General features: G+C 41.1%; 1 protein-coding gene across 2 annotated transcripts in view; it reads left to right on the top strand.

Annotated features, from left to right (window-relative positions):
* LOC135710498 (palmitoyltransferase ZDHHC8-like) overlaps positions 1 to 15,633 on the top strand; it is an 87,900-nt gene that overhangs the window by 45,730 nt on the left and 26,537 nt on the right. For both annotated transcript variants that reach the window (XM_065233094.1, XM_065233093.1), the window contains one exon: positions 10,034 to 10,322. In XM_065233094.1, the coding sequence (XP_065089166.1) occupies positions 10,034 to 10,322 (289 nt within the window). The remainder of the gene's footprint in view (positions 1 to 10,033; positions 10,323 to 15,633) is intronic.

The following is a 15,633-nucleotide window of genomic DNA, read 5'->3' as shown; positions in this document are numbered from 1 at the left end:
TTATCGATTTCTACTTTACCGACTCCAAAATTGAATCGACAAATATATAAGCAAAGCTGCCAGAGGGCAGAGCTTACTTCTTTTCATTTATTTAACGTCGGTCTCTGTTCCGCAATCTAGTGCCAATCACCGACGGACATCGATTGCCGACAATCGAATGTGCAGAAAGGCAGCTTCCACACCTGCGTAGGATATCGCACCCATTCAAACATACATGGGCCGGGACCAACTGCTTTACTTAGAGGGCAGAGCTTACACATGCCTTTTTTAACGGGTCTGATTTAGAAATTGATCCTGGACTGTTGGGGTGTGCTGCTGCCGTTGTCTTCATTCGATCCCACTGGGCCACTGTTATTCTCATATATGATGCTGGTTGATAAGTATGAAGTCGATGTTTACCTTGCAGAACAAGAAAATTCACATCGCATTGAAATGCAAAACACTTCAAATCCATCTGTTTTGAACAGTAGTGTGATTGAATGTGCAATACACTTAAATTGCCAGAGAAAGATTATCAACATTTAAAAGTTGGCAACACTAGAAATCAACGTGTAGAACACATTACAGGGTGGCCAGCAAACCGGGATTATCGGGAAATATCCGGGAATTCGACGAGAGAACCGGGGAAAACCATATCATAGGAACAAATGTTACTCCAGAAATTCAAAATAAACCATTGAAACAGAGTGATCGTTTACCAAATGAATGTTTTACTCTATTTGCTGCACAATTTTCTTTTATTCAATAATTTTTATAATTTATTCACTCAGCAATATTGCAATTTGATTTTTGTCGTTGCAAATTCAGATGTAATGTGCTTGGTCCTTGAAAGAAAATATTGAAGATGCTTGACTTTGGAAATAAATATTTGTTAAGACCGAAACTGAATTTTTCTTTTCCGGGGTTTTAATTTTTCGTCGTTAAAAATTCTCCTGATATGAATTCTGCTCTAAATTATCATGGAATTCTTCAGAAATTAAACAGAAAACACTCCGCGTAATAATTACCGTTGAATTCTTTTTGGAATTTCTTTGAAACCCCTTCTAAGAATTCAATTGGATTCCTTCTTAGAATTCCTTTGAACCTATTCGAGACTTAAATTCGGTTGAAAATCTTTTCAAAAATTTATTTCAACTCTATTCAAAACAGCAGAAATCTTTCGAAATTTTATTTAGATACCGTTTGGAGTATTTCAAGTATTTTTTTTCTAATTTTCAGCAAATTATTGCCAGAACACTCTTCTTTCGGAATTCTTCTTGAAATTCATCTGTCATTTTCCTCACGATCCCCATACAAATCTCCTCAGAATCACGTAGGAATTTTCCTTAAAGTTTTGTTTTTTACAACTCCTTTTGAAATCTTCTAAAATTACATTTAATTTAATTTAGAACTTGCATTCTTCTCCACAGAAACCCCTCCAAATTCATCTAACAATTTCTAAGGACTTCATGTCAGAAAATTCTGGAAATCTGCTCTGGACTTCTCCTTCGAAAACTGTATGGGAATCTTTCTCTATATTTGTTTGAAGTCAACACTTTGAATTCTTTTAAATTTTACTAAAAATTCCAGCGTTTGTCCGCAAGATTCTATAGATTGTTCTGTAAATTGTTATAACCCTTAAAATGCTTCCAATTCTCAGAGCGTGACAATTATGACTCCACGAGTCATGTGTGATCTTGCACATTTTTCAAAATCTCACATTTTAATTATTTTTTTTTTCAATTCTTGCATCACAAAGATTGCTATTAATCACAAATTTTGTAGAAAAGTTTATTCTTAAATCACTTTTTTTTTATCCTTACAGTAAATTCCTTTCAGCACATTTTTTTTAAATACGTTCATTTTCGTTTTTTGTTGAATATTAACAACCGGAAAAATTTTAAGACTTGAACCGGGAAAACCGGAAAAAATCGGGAATTTCAAAATGAAAATTCACTAACCACCCTGACATTAAACCATGGTGAAGTACACTTAAAATAAATTTGATTGTGCATCTGAAATATCAAGTGTTTAAACACTTCGATCAGACGTGTGGACTTTTTTGAGTGTATCAAGAGTGCGCCAACTTTTGCTCAGTGTGCCGGCAGTGCCAAGAGTGTCATTAGACTGAATGTTTGTATAACGGTATGTTGGGCAACTCGGTTAATTTGACAGTTCACATGTTTTATTTTGAAGAACCAAAACAACAAGCATTGGAATCCTATCCCAGATCCTAACTGTCGTGACTCTCGGTTCGTTGCTCAAAAAATTCTCTCGGAAAAGGACTACACTGAACCTAATAAGCAACGGCCTCGGCCACCGAATCGAAGCATCGAGCGAGAACGTTCTCCGGGGAGGCACTTCCAATTTCCGTCAGGACAATAACTTCTACTGGATTGGAGTATGATGTGGACTCGAATGAACCACAGGTGACGGTGGTAAGTAAACGAAGCGAGCGTGCATCATCAGAGGAAACTGGTCCAGATGCTCTTCAGATTCTGATGAACGTTTCCGGGAGGAGTTGCTCCCGAAAGCCATCGACTCAGTCACAGATGCGTCGCCAGCGTTCTAGTGGGAGTTCCAACCGGAATCAGACTTCCCTGGTGGAGGTGGGGTTTAATATGTCTACACGGTTAGACAGTCCAACGATCGGACAAATGGAGAGAAGTATAATGTCTCTGGCTAAAAGCAGTGCCGGCCAGAGAACACCTGTAAAAGCTATCATGTCGATGATAGGAAAGCAAACGCCGGTGAAGATTCTACCTCCGAACATGGTCCGAGTGATCATCGATGTCAGTTACGATGAGGAACGAATCATGGAACTGAATGTCGGTTGGCTGATCAAAAGCGTTACGGAATCAAACATGATAAACGAACACTGATAAAACTACTACGGCCAGATGGAGGTCTTTGTATGGACACCGGTCCCCTTACGACCTTCTGGGTCTCGGATTTCATAATCTATTCGTACCTCATAAAGTTCGAAAAGCTGCGTTCGAACTTCTTCTCCGCCAAGCCTATACATATATTATTTCCAGCGCTGGGTCGTGTCTGAGAGCTAAACCTATCCTTTAACCAGCTCACCGATGTCGACATTCAGGGGTTCACCTTCAAGCCCAACAACTGACCAATCAACATCTTATAATTCCACTTAACCTCGTTCGGCTATGATTTCAGCTCCGCCATGAATCTCCCCTCGCCAAATCGATCAACCAACGTCTTCAACGTTCCCTTCATTTTATCCTTCAGGGTCTCGCTCTCCCCAGCAACCAACTCACTAATCACATTCCGAATCGGCATTATGACCAGTAGCAGTCTCTTCATGGTCACCTTTGCAATCAGCTTCCGGAACGATGCCACCCCCTTCCCAACTTCGATCAAACTGTTCTGAAATACCAAAGCCTTCCGCACCAGATCCTTGAACAGAGTTCGATCGTCTTGAGTGGAAGTTCTCCGATCTCGAAGTCTTCCGGTAGCGACTCCAGCACCATCCGCAATAATTCCAGTATCACCCCCAGATTACAGTTGTACTTGGCAACGGGCATCGCCTTGATGACCTCGCTCATCCCGCAAGCATACCGTGTTGACTTTTGACCGGTTTTTAGTTAATGTTTTGAAAATATGTGCGCTGTGAATGGCAGCCGAAATTCGCCGGAAATTCACGGTTGCAGTTATGAAACCAAAAATTGGATTGTGTCAGTTAACAAAAATGATTAACATTTTGACACATGCACAGAGCAGGCGCATATATAGTACAGTGTTTCCAGTAACTTTAAATATCATGAAAATTTCTAACCATGTGTGCCAATGAAAGTGCCCAGGTGTGCCCATCTGTATTTTTGACACACTGTGCGAAGTGACCAACCCAGTTGTCAGGATAAGTACATTTGTTTACATCATAGCTTCACCGGAGCAAGCACGTCGTGATTCGATCCTGCACGCTCGAAACGAAAATCCCGGTCTATCCGCTCCTGGTAGTTTTCGATCAAATGCCTGCGCAGGAATTTTATACCTCGGTTGACCTCGGAAGAATGTAAAATCAAAAAGAAGTCGAAATTCATTTCCTGGCGAGCAATCGCAAATGTGGGCTGAAGGGCAAAACTTCCCTTACTTCTGGGATCATGAACTAGCAGATTTGCCTACGGAAGGAGACTACTGCCTTTTCTGGAGCAGCATGAGGTGGATTGCCTATTCTGGTCGGACTTGGCACCAGGGCTATGCATTTTCGAAACAAAGAAAAGAAAATGAACTCTCCGCAGAATCGCTTCATTTCGAGCAATACAATTTTCGTGTAAGTCATCGTGTTTCTTGTTATGGAGTCACGATGAACATTCCTCCTTTCAAACATGACTTGACTATCGCTTGTTTTGTTCGTCAAGTGCTTCAGTTAATTTCATTTGAAACAAAGACTTGTTTCAATTGTCTCAATGAATGACTCGAAAACTGCTTCCTTCGTGGAAAAACACTTTCACTTCAATTCGGGCTCATTCGACTTGTCGCGTCGTCGAGCATAACAATATAGTATCCGCACAATATCGGTTGCTGATAGGGATGGCATCCGGATTATATGTAGTTATACTATATTATTTTATGTTAAACGAAAATTAAAATAACGAGGCCATTCTGAAGTCCTAGATGGCGGCCATCGGGGTCAGGAAAAGTCTCAAATACCCTACAATAGAATATTGGCACGTAGATGCTGAAAATCGATACCCGACGCCATTATGAAATTCAAAATAGTGACAATTGGTTTTCAGAAGTGTCAAAATTTATGGGTATTTTAGGAACGGGAAAAACGCGTAGATGTCAAAAATCGATATCCGACGCTATGTTGGAATCCAATATGGCGGCCATCAGGATTCAGAAGGTGGCAAATACCCTACAATATGGGTATTTTCGGAACAGGGACGATGCGTAGAAGCCAAAAGCCGATATTCGACGCCATTTTGGAATCCAAGATGGTGGTCATCAAGTTTCATCAAACGTGTCAAATACCCTAAGATATGGGTATTTTCGGAACAGGGACCGTTGTCCTATATTGGATTCCAACATGGTATCTGATACCGATTTTCGGCATCTACACGTTGTCCCCGTTCCGAGAATAACCATTGAGAAGAAGTGTCAAATAGCCTGCAAATGGTATCGAATATCGATTTTCAGCATCTACGCGTCGTGGGAATCGAAAAGGTTCCGAAAAATACCCTGATATTAGGGTATTTGACACTTTTTCTGAAACCCGATGGCCGCCATATTGGCGGGTCGGATATCGATTTTCGGCCTGCAGAAAAAGTGTCAAATACCCTACAATATGGTTATTCTCGGAACGGGGACAACGTGTAGATACCGAAAATCGATATCCGATGCCATTTTGGAATCCAATATGGCAGCCATCAAGTTTCATAAAAGTGTCAAATACCCTAATATCAGGGTATTTTTCGAAACCTTTCCGATTCCCACGACGCGTAGATGCTGAAAATCGATATTCGATAGCATTTGCAGGCCATTTGGCACTTCTTCTGAAATCGGAAGCCACCATCTTGAATTTCACGATGGCGTCGGACACCGATTTCTGTCTTCTATATGTCACCCCGATTCCAAAAAAAACCCACATTGGTCGGTATTTGACAGTATTTCACAGTTTCTCTGGACCAAAGCCGCCCATCTTGGATTTAAAGACGGTGTGATATCAATTTTCGGCATCTACGTCTCATCCCCATTCTGAAAAGAACCATATTTTAAGGTATTTGATCGGAAGTCGCCGTCTTGGATTTCAAAATGACGTCGGATATCGATTTCCGGCCTCTAGACGCCATCCCGATTCCAAAAGTACCTATATTGATGGGTATTTGACAATATTTGCCATCAATTCTGAAATCGGAAGCCGCCATCTTGGATTTCTAAATGGCGTCGCATATCAATTTTCGTGTTGTAGATTTCATAATGATTACAAAAATGTCAATATTGATGTGTATTTGTCTGTATTTCCACTTTTTCTTAAGTCGGAAGCCGCCATCTTCGATTTCGAAATAGCGTCAATTTTCATCCTGTAGACATCATCCCGATTCCAAAAATACCTTAATTGATAGGTATTTGACAGTATTTCCCACTTTTTATTAAACTGAAAGCCGCCATCTTGGATTTAAAAATGGTGTCGCATATCAATTTTCGATCTCAAGACGTCATCCCGATTCAAGAAATACCCATATTGATGGGTAAACAAACCACCCGACAATGATAAATTTGACATCCACGTGCACAGATCTATGCACATACGCATAAGCATACGAGTGAACAATCAACAAAAGTCATAAAAACTGCGCTAATTTGGATCGAACAGCTTCGCAAGAGTAAGTTCATTTGACAATGAAAGAAGAAATGAACACGAGTCTAGCCAAAACAAACAGCATGAAAACTGATCGAAACTGGTTCTGTTGATGTTGACGGGGTTCTGCTCGAAGAGAATACAGAATGTCTTTCAATTGAAAGTGATGGTTTACAGCTTCATCGTCACTTGATGATTTTCGATTGAAAGTGACTTTATGGGGCCCTGCTTGGCACTAGAGGTGGGAAAAACAGCTCAACTGGCTGAGCGGATCAGACCCGTCCAGCTCACTAAGGGGAGCCGATTCTTTTGAACAGTTCTTTAGCTCACATTTAAATTATAGAAATTTTGACACAAACTCAAAATCGTAAAAGATATAAGTGGTTTTGGTGACTCTAAGCTTAAAACTACATAAAATTGAAAAAGTACTCTCAACCAATACATCTCTACCTTGCAATTGAAAACGCCACTAATACAACAACTGAACAACCATCGCGTTAACCAAAATACGCGCAAAATGTACGAATAACATATCAGTAAAAGCAAAACATGTATGTAAGAGAGCTATACCTATCTCTCAGGCTATGCAATCCAGTCTACATACAGATTTTATTGCTGAAGTTAATTCTCCAGCAGAATTCCTCTCACTATTCTCGGCTTCAGCTCCAGATTGTCAGCTCAGATCCGGATCCGGAGCTGAATCGTGAAGGATCGAAAAAAGATCCGACGATTTGGATTGATCCGAGAGCAGGACGGATTCGAGAGCTGGACGGGTCCGAGAGCTAAAATCCTAAACAGCTCCCAGTGAATCATTCGGGCCGATGATTCGGATCCGGATGTGAGTTGTGAGGTAGAGAGCTGCATTTCGCTCTTCGGTTATTTGCTTTTGTGCTTGGATCTTAAACTCCCCATAGAATGATGGGAGGCGAGGTGAGAACACATATGCTCGAGGAATAACATCAGCAATAAGAGCCGGGTACGTTATATATTGGATAATAACCAGTAGAAATTTAACATCGTGTGACACATGAGGGGGTTAGAAGGAAAGGGGTGTAATTTACTTTGATCGATTCTCTTCATCGACTTTCTCTTTCGTTAATAATTCAGCTTCCTTGATTCGTGTGCCATTCTGAATGCTAGATGAGAACCAAACAATGTGGCAAAAATAGCGCAAAATCTGTTTATAAAGCTGTGGCTATCAAAAGAGAAAGTCGATGGAGATAATCGATCAAAGTCACTTACACCCTTTTCCTTCTAAACCCCTCACATGCATATCTGTATCGCTGTATCGGCCGCTTGGAAGATTGCTTTTACCGTTGATGCTATCGATCAGTAGGCACATGTTGTATTACGCGTGCATCTGGTTTACGTGGTGGCGGTTCAATGCGTAAGTGTAGTAATGAGTACTTTTTAGAAAAGTTCCGCTATAAGTAACGGATTGAATGATTTAGACTTGTGATATTAATGAGCTGATGAGCTGCGGTTCCTAAAAAATGAACCGCGGGTCATCAGCTCACTTTAGTGAATCGGGTCTTCAGAACAGCTCGGGAGCGGATCGCCCATCTCTACTTGGCACTACTCAAATTTCACCAAACAGCGGTACAGCGAAAATCAAAATGGCGTCGGAGAGGTTTCCAAGAAGATGAATCTGGCTAATGCTCCGGAACTAAGGCCAATTGAGGAATAGTGGTCAATTGTGAAGCACATACTGAAGAAAAATGGTGGAACTGCAATTGACCTGCAGGATTTCAAGTGGAAATGGAATTTAGCAGCCAATCAACTGGGAACAGGGCTGAGATCGCAGTAGGCCGCTCTTGAAAGCTGACGTGTTTTTCTTTAGCTACGTATCTTTCGTCAGCGAGTTAAACATTTTTTGCATTAAATGTGTTAATTTGTGTGCTGAAATTTCGTTTCAAGTGTCCATAAAGTTATCATTTCGTGATATCAAGCTGAACATCCTCCTCCCCTGATCCTATCCTTCGACAATGTACCTCTCTAACCTCGGGTAAGCCGCGAGTATTCCGCCCAACTCCTACTAGACATAGAATTAAGTGAATTTTGTTACAAACAAAGAACAATGAACTATCGGCTCCGTAAAGCTAACGCGATTGAGCCTTCCAAATTAACGAACTAGTTTAAAAAAGCTGAACATTGCATTAGGTCCTAAGTAACATTGATAGATTATCTTCGTCGACTTTCACTTTATATCCCCACGGCCATGTAAAGATATTCCTAGGTATTTTCAACACACAGATCGATAAAAGAAGCTTTTATCTAGCACAGGCTTGATGGAGCCTTGTTCGCGAGTTTGAAATGAGCCGAGCGTGGCATATTTCTAAGGAGTAGAATGCCTACTGCCAAATCATTCCACTGAGCTTCAGAGCTTGTGTTTTCTATGACACACTCTTACTCTCACTCTGGGTGAACTCTGAGCTTCTTGCGTCGAACAAAAAAGTCATCCGGAGTCTTGAAAAGCGCACCACGCACGGAGAAAAAAAAATTCTACCAAAAATTTGAGTTTCTTTTTGCTTAATATTGAGTTTAGCCGCTCACTTGCACTCTTTATTGTTGTCAAAAAAGGAACGAGAAACTCGACCTAACGATATAGTTCAGCCCAATAAGATACTTTTGAGTAAATTGCATATTCTCAAATTTACGTGAATTAAACTTAATTTTGGGTAGAATATACTTAAGAGTAGGTAATTGTTTTGCTGGTGTTAAATGGAAACTACTATATGCGATTTACTCAAATTGGGGTTATTGGGCTGAATCCCGGAATTGAGGGAAAAGTACTTACTGGGTAGTTTTTCATCTCCGTGCACGTCAAATCATCCTCTCGCTGAAGTTCACTCTCCCTCTCTCTCTCTCTCTCTCTCTCTCTCTCTCTCTCTCTCTCTCTCTCTCTCTCTCGAAGAGTTTTTTTTACTTCTTCCATATTCCTGTCGCCACTCACTCGAGGTGAGGGCTGGCTAAACCCGCAGGACAAGAGTGTTTAAAAACCCCCAGTGAGTTTGAGGAGTTTCAGCAAGCCTGACCTAGCATCTAATATTACTAACACAACAAGAAACGGTTATGTGCTCAAGTTATTAACGAAAAAACAAATCTACGAAACGCATGGATTGGAGGATCAAATTAATATGGTGAGACCAGTCTAAATACTTTTTACAATTTAATACGTGCCTGAATTCATTTTGAACACTGGAAGTGTGTGTGTGTAATACTAATATCCAATTGATAGAGGTAATACATACATGCGGGGTTTATTGTAAGTGAAAGTAACCTCGGAATGGGCGTGACTCTCCAGACATTCCGAAATGGGTTGCTGGATCTGCAATAGAGCTATCACCTTCTAACTCCCGGACTAAAGCTGTCTACAATGACCATAAATGTGGCATTGTAGAGAGAGTTCTTCCATAATAACACTGCCCGCCAGTGGGGGTTAGAGGGACTACACACACACACACAATCAAGTGGGAACAGGGCTCGTGCAAAAGATCATTGGTCAACCCCAACAAGATTTTTGTGTTCGGATATTACATAAGTAGGGTAATTTAAATAACTTTCTACTGTGCACAAGAAGATGTAATGTCGGAAATATTTCGTGTTTTTTAAAGGAATATTAAAATGACTGCGTCGTTAGCATGATGCATATGCAAATGGCTGCGTAGTACCAAAACGTCCTTCCTCATTATGTTCATAATTGCTCACCATTCGATTTTTTGTCCTTTCCAGCTTACTGAAACCGCAGAAATACGTCGCCCGTCGATCGAACAAGGAAAACCAATCGATCAGCACGATCACGAACGACGGCGGCCCTGGTGGTGGTGGGGGAGGCGGATCCGCTGGTGGAAACTCCAGCCGCCACCTAAACTCCCAGCAGCAGGCCGTAAATGCGGCCGGAGCCGGAGGGGCCGGCGGCCAGGGCATCTATGATAACAGCCGCCACACGCAGGTAAAAACCTATATGGATCATGGCAATGGTCACGGTATTCGTACGGTCGGATCCAGCCACTACAGTAAGGTGCGTAGTATTTGTTATCTTCCTAGTTGTATTAGCCGCTTCTTTCGAAGTTTGTTTTGGGTTGTTATCTATTATTAGTTATCATTTTTTTTCCGTTCCTCTTTTAACATCCGTTTCTTCTTTAAAAGAAACATTTCTCGTTTTGTTTCATTGTATATTTATTTGGTTTATTTTTTTTTCTTTTCCTTTTCCTTTTTGGTTTTTGTAGTTGACAGAGCGATCCATAGTGTAAATCTCAATAAAAACAAATCAAAACGAACAAAAAATTGTACAGAAACAATTCCCCGTAACACGCACACGTTCAAGTAAATACTGCATTCCTTCAATAGTGCACGCAAACAAAAACAAACAAACGCTCTGTGCAACCGACACGCGCCCCCTTCTTTCGAACACCCCCTCCGCCCACACTCCCTGCCTTCTTCAATTTTCTTCCCACGACCGATTACCACTACTGCTACAGAGACGAGCGCCCATCAGGGGAAGCAGAGAGCAGAAGCTGCATCACACGCACACACAAACATATCCTTCGCTATCGCTAACTACTCCCATTCACACATCCACACGAACGCGCACGCGTGCGAAAGACGAAAGAGCGAGAGGCAGAGAGGGAGAAAGAGAGTGCCAGTGACTGATAACCTCCTACCAACTAAAAACGATGATATTCCCAACACTGTTTTCTTTTAAAGATACAATTTCTCAATTTTAGTCAGATATCTCAGTTCGATTTCGAATCAAATCTACTACTGTGTTATATAAAAAAAAAGTTTCTTTTAAGAATAACAACCCTTACGTCCTTTGTACTGATTTTGTTAAACTTATTTCTTGTAGACAATTTTAAGACAAAAAAAAAACTGTTTTCCCAGAAATAAATTTCTATATTTGTTTAAAAATTACAAACGACTTTTGTTTTGTTTTTTTTTTGTTCCATACTTTCTTATGGTCTGTCATCACAATACTGGACTTATTTCTTGTACCATTTTTCATTTCTTGGTGTAGTAACTTCTTTATCTCTGTTTTCTCTGTGGTCGTCGTCGTCGTCTTCGTCGTTCAAAGAGTCTTCAAACTAATTCGTAATACTAATCCTTTATTTATCATTCGTAAATGCACTTACAAACTAACAACTTGAGTAGCAGTTTTTCACTAAAAAATAATACCTTTTCCCGTGTGCGCACCACATTTATTACTAAACACACAAATCGTCTCTGTTCAAACGTTGCACTAACCTCTTTTCCCCCCCCCCTAATTTCATTTACTTCTGTCACTTTCTGGTATCATTCGCAATAATCTGCCAACCAAATTAACACATTTTAATTATTATTTTTCTCACTTTCCTCACAAATTTAATTCGATTGGATAACATCACCACGAGCCACACACCATTGCTGTATTGTTTTCGGTTTTCCCTCTCACGATTATTATTCTCTATTACTAACAACCACTATTTACGGATATAGCTCTCATACTCTCTCGAATCATTTCTCAACTCAAAAAACACGTTTCTCGAGAAAGAGGTAACAGTACTAACTCAACACCATCGCAGTCTAACAAAACTGTCTTGGCGATTTTTAACATTTGTGTTTGATGCTGAATCCAAAAAAAAAAAAAAAAAAAAAAAAAAACAAGCTAGTTCGTCTTGAGCTTCTGTGTTGATTGATTTGGTCTTTCCCTTTGTCTGTGCTGCTGGCGTTCAGTGATTGCGCGTTGATTTTTGTTGTGCTTTTGGATTAGTTTTTTTTCTGTTTCGCGTACTTCCTCTGTGTTTGTAGTCGATATTTATGGCCGTTGGATAAGTTTTGTCCGTGCATGTATTTTAAGGGGGTTGGGATCAGTTGTAACTGATGGACAATTTTGTTTATTAGGCGACTAATTGGATCAACAAATAATTTAAGAAGTTCGTTTTTACTTCAATTATTAAAACAAGGCACGAGCTTTTCCAACTCTACCTTTCCGAAATTTCGATAAAATTGTCGCATTCATAATTTGTTTCAAATAGCGGCTAAGAGCATCTCCACCGAGGTTTTATTCGGCTAACTGGGACTGCGAAACAATACCACTTCCCAGTAGCAGCGAGTCAACCCGTGATGGGTATTGAGTTCTCCATGCAGAATCATAATGTTTTGATTGTTCTTACAACAATACATATGCAATTTTTATACAATACATATGCTACTGGAGAAGACTATGGAGAGTCTAGTAATAGACCTGCCGATGTGTGCCGCCATGTTGTATCCAAACGACCATTTCCGTACATTTGACAGTTCGTTTGGATACATCAGTTGACATCGACAGGTCTGTTACTATGAATATCTGCACGCCCGATGAGATCGACTGAGAGATTTTATACTCAAAATCGCACAAAACGTAAATCATTCATAAGACTGGGTAAAATTTTTGTGGCTTTTCCTCAAAGATCTGCTCGAATATGAAGAAATTAAACTCAGTCTAGGAGTATTCTAATACCTCTCCCGATTTTTTTTTCTAATTCGAAAAGTTTTTCCTGGAAAATTTACTCGGTCGATGATGGCGAATTTGAGTTGGTTTGTGACAGGTTCATATTCGGTTTGACGGCAAATCAGGAAAAGCCGGGAAAAGCGTGTATTAACTGCTATATTAGGTAATAGCCACTATGGTTGAGATAGAGTCGGTGTATAATGAGTCACGCCAAGAGTGAAGCCAAGTCTACCTATTGAACTGTCAAACCGGCTAAAGTAAACAAGCATTACGATGCTATGAAAGGTCCACGAAAGGTATTGCAATTAAATATAAAATATAACCGAAGAAATGATCATATACACGCAGTGAGCATTACATTTTTGTCATGCGATACGTTTTGTAATGATCAGTAATGACAATTTCTACTATTTTTCTTTAAGATAATTCGACAAAATCACTGATATAATGATTTACTACAGCCGTTAATTTTTTTCCTCGCTAGAAGTCATTTGAAGTTGATGCAGAAGTCCTCTGTTGCCAAGTTAAAAGAAAGGGAATCTTTCGAAAACCGTGATGCGAGTTCAACTGTTTTTCTCTTGGCGTGACTCATTATACACCGACTCTAGGTTGAGATCGTCAAATCACAGACAAACAGACGTAACTGTTTAAATAAATTTTCCTTAAATATATCGTCACGGAGCTTACTAACGACATCTCGCGCGAGCTACTAGCTTGCTTACCAAATTTCAAACAATGTTGCATACAAGTTCGATAGAATATATAAAAACGTCAAAGCGATCCGCGAGGCGGTGAAGGATTCGCGCAATTAACAATATTTAAATTGAACGTTAAATGCGTGTACGACAATCGAGACGAAAGCCTTACGTCTGTTTGTCTGTGGTCAAAATGCATGCAGAAGGAAAATTCGTGTATGAGCATCCTCAGAATATCGAATCCCCTAATGAATCCCGGTGATTATTTTGTCATACGGGGACCGGAGTAGGTGATAGTGATTCAGGAACAGGTTTCCTAGAACAAGATGCTAACTTAGGATTTCAACAATGAGCAGTTCCACGCCAAATGACGAATCGGAAAAACTCGACCTTCTCCTCCAATTTGCATAAAACTTTGCATCATAGTTTGTTATGGGTAATGATTCACATTTTTGCTAATATTCGGCCATTTTGGATCTTGTAAAAAATTCATTCATTTTAATGTTGGCGTCTTTGGCATTTTTCAAAAAATGGTATCACAGAAACGGCATTTGTGATCGAAATGACGTATGAAACTTCTGAGACGTCTAAAAAAAATTAGTGTTCGTCTCAGACGTCAGTTCGATCAGAAATGCCGTTTCCGTGCAACAATATAAAAAAAAAAATTAAGGCCGCCATTTTGAAAATTTTACATGATCCAAAATGGGCGAATTTCAGCAACAATGTGAATCATTGCCTATAACAAACTATTATAAAAAGTTTCATACAAATCGGAGAAGGTCGATCAGTTGAATCGTGATGTGATTCTATGCGATCCATTCTCAGGTGTCGAATTCGACCCACAGGTCGATTTTGCTGTCGAAGCATAGAAAGTTCTTTCTGAAGCACAATTCGATGATGGAGGAGATTCCGGTGGTCATAAATTCCGAAAACGTTTCTTGTGAATCCCAGAAGGATTCTAACAAAACCTAATTCGGAAGAGGATTCCGGCGAATCCCTAAGAGGATTCTGGCGAATCCCGAAGAGGATTCCGGCGAATCTCGAAAAGGATTCTGGCGAATCCCTAAGAGGATTCTGGCGAATCCCTAAGAGGATTCTGGCGAATCCCGAAGAGGATTCTGGCGAATCCCGAAGAGGATTACGACGAATCTCGAAGAGGATTCTGGCGAATCCCGAAGAGGATTCTGGCGAATCCCGAAGAGGATTCTGGCGAATCCCGAAGAGGATTCTGGCGAATCCCGAAGAGGATTCTGGCGAATCCCGAAGAGGATTCTGGCGAATCCCGAAGAGGATTCTGGTGAATCCCGAAGAGGATTCTGGCGAATCCCGAAGAGGATTCTGGCGAATCCCGAAGAGGATTCTGGCGAATCCCGAAGAGGATTCTGGCGAATCCCGAAGAGGATTCTGGCGAATCCCGAAGAGGATTCTGGCGAATCCCGAAGAGGATTCTGGCGAATCCCGAAGAGGATTCTGGCGAATCCCGAAGAGGATTCTGGCGAATCCCGAAGAGGATTCTGGCGAATCCCGAAGAGGATTCTGGCGAATCCCGAAGAGGATTCTGGCGAATCCCGAAGAGGATTCTGGCGAATCCCGAAGAGGATTCTGGCGAATCCCGAAGAGGATTCTGGCGAATCCCGAAGAGGATTCTGGCGAATCCCGAAGAGGATTCTGGCGAATCCCGAAGAGGATTCTGGCGAATCCCGAAGAGGATTCTGGCGAATCCCGAAGAGGATTCTGGAGAATCCCGAAGAGGATTCTGGCGAATCCCGAAGAGGATTCTGGCGAATCCCGAAGAGGATTCTGGCGAATCCCGAAGAGGATTCTGGCGAATCCCGAAGAGGATTCTGGCGAATGCCGAAGAGGATTCTGGCGAATCCCGAAGGGATTCTGGCGAATCCCGAACAGGATTCCGACGAATCTCGAACAGGATTCCGACGAATCTCGAAGAGGATTCTGGCGAATCCCTAAGAGGATTCCGACGAATGCCGAAGAGGATTCCGACGAATGCCGAAGAGGATTCCGACGAATGCCGAAGAGGATTCCGACGAATGCCGAAGAGGATTCCGACGAATCTCGAAGAGGATTCCGACGAATCTCGAAGAGGATTCTATCGAATCCCGAAGAGGATTCCGACGAATCTCGAAGAGGATTCTGGCGAATTCCCA

Source organism: Ochlerotatus camptorhynchus, unplaced genomic scaffold (assembly GCF_037179485.1).
Source record: "Ochlerotatus camptorhynchus isolate MF236.1 unplaced genomic scaffold, CSIRO-AGI_Acam_v1.1 ptg000389l, whole genome shotgun sequence".
Lineage (NCBI taxonomy): Eukaryota > Metazoa > Arthropoda > Insecta > Diptera > Culicidae > Ochlerotatus > Ochlerotatus camptorhynchus.
The sequence above is the reverse complement of the archived record's forward strand: the minus strand, read 5'-3'. Positions and strand labels throughout refer to the sequence as shown.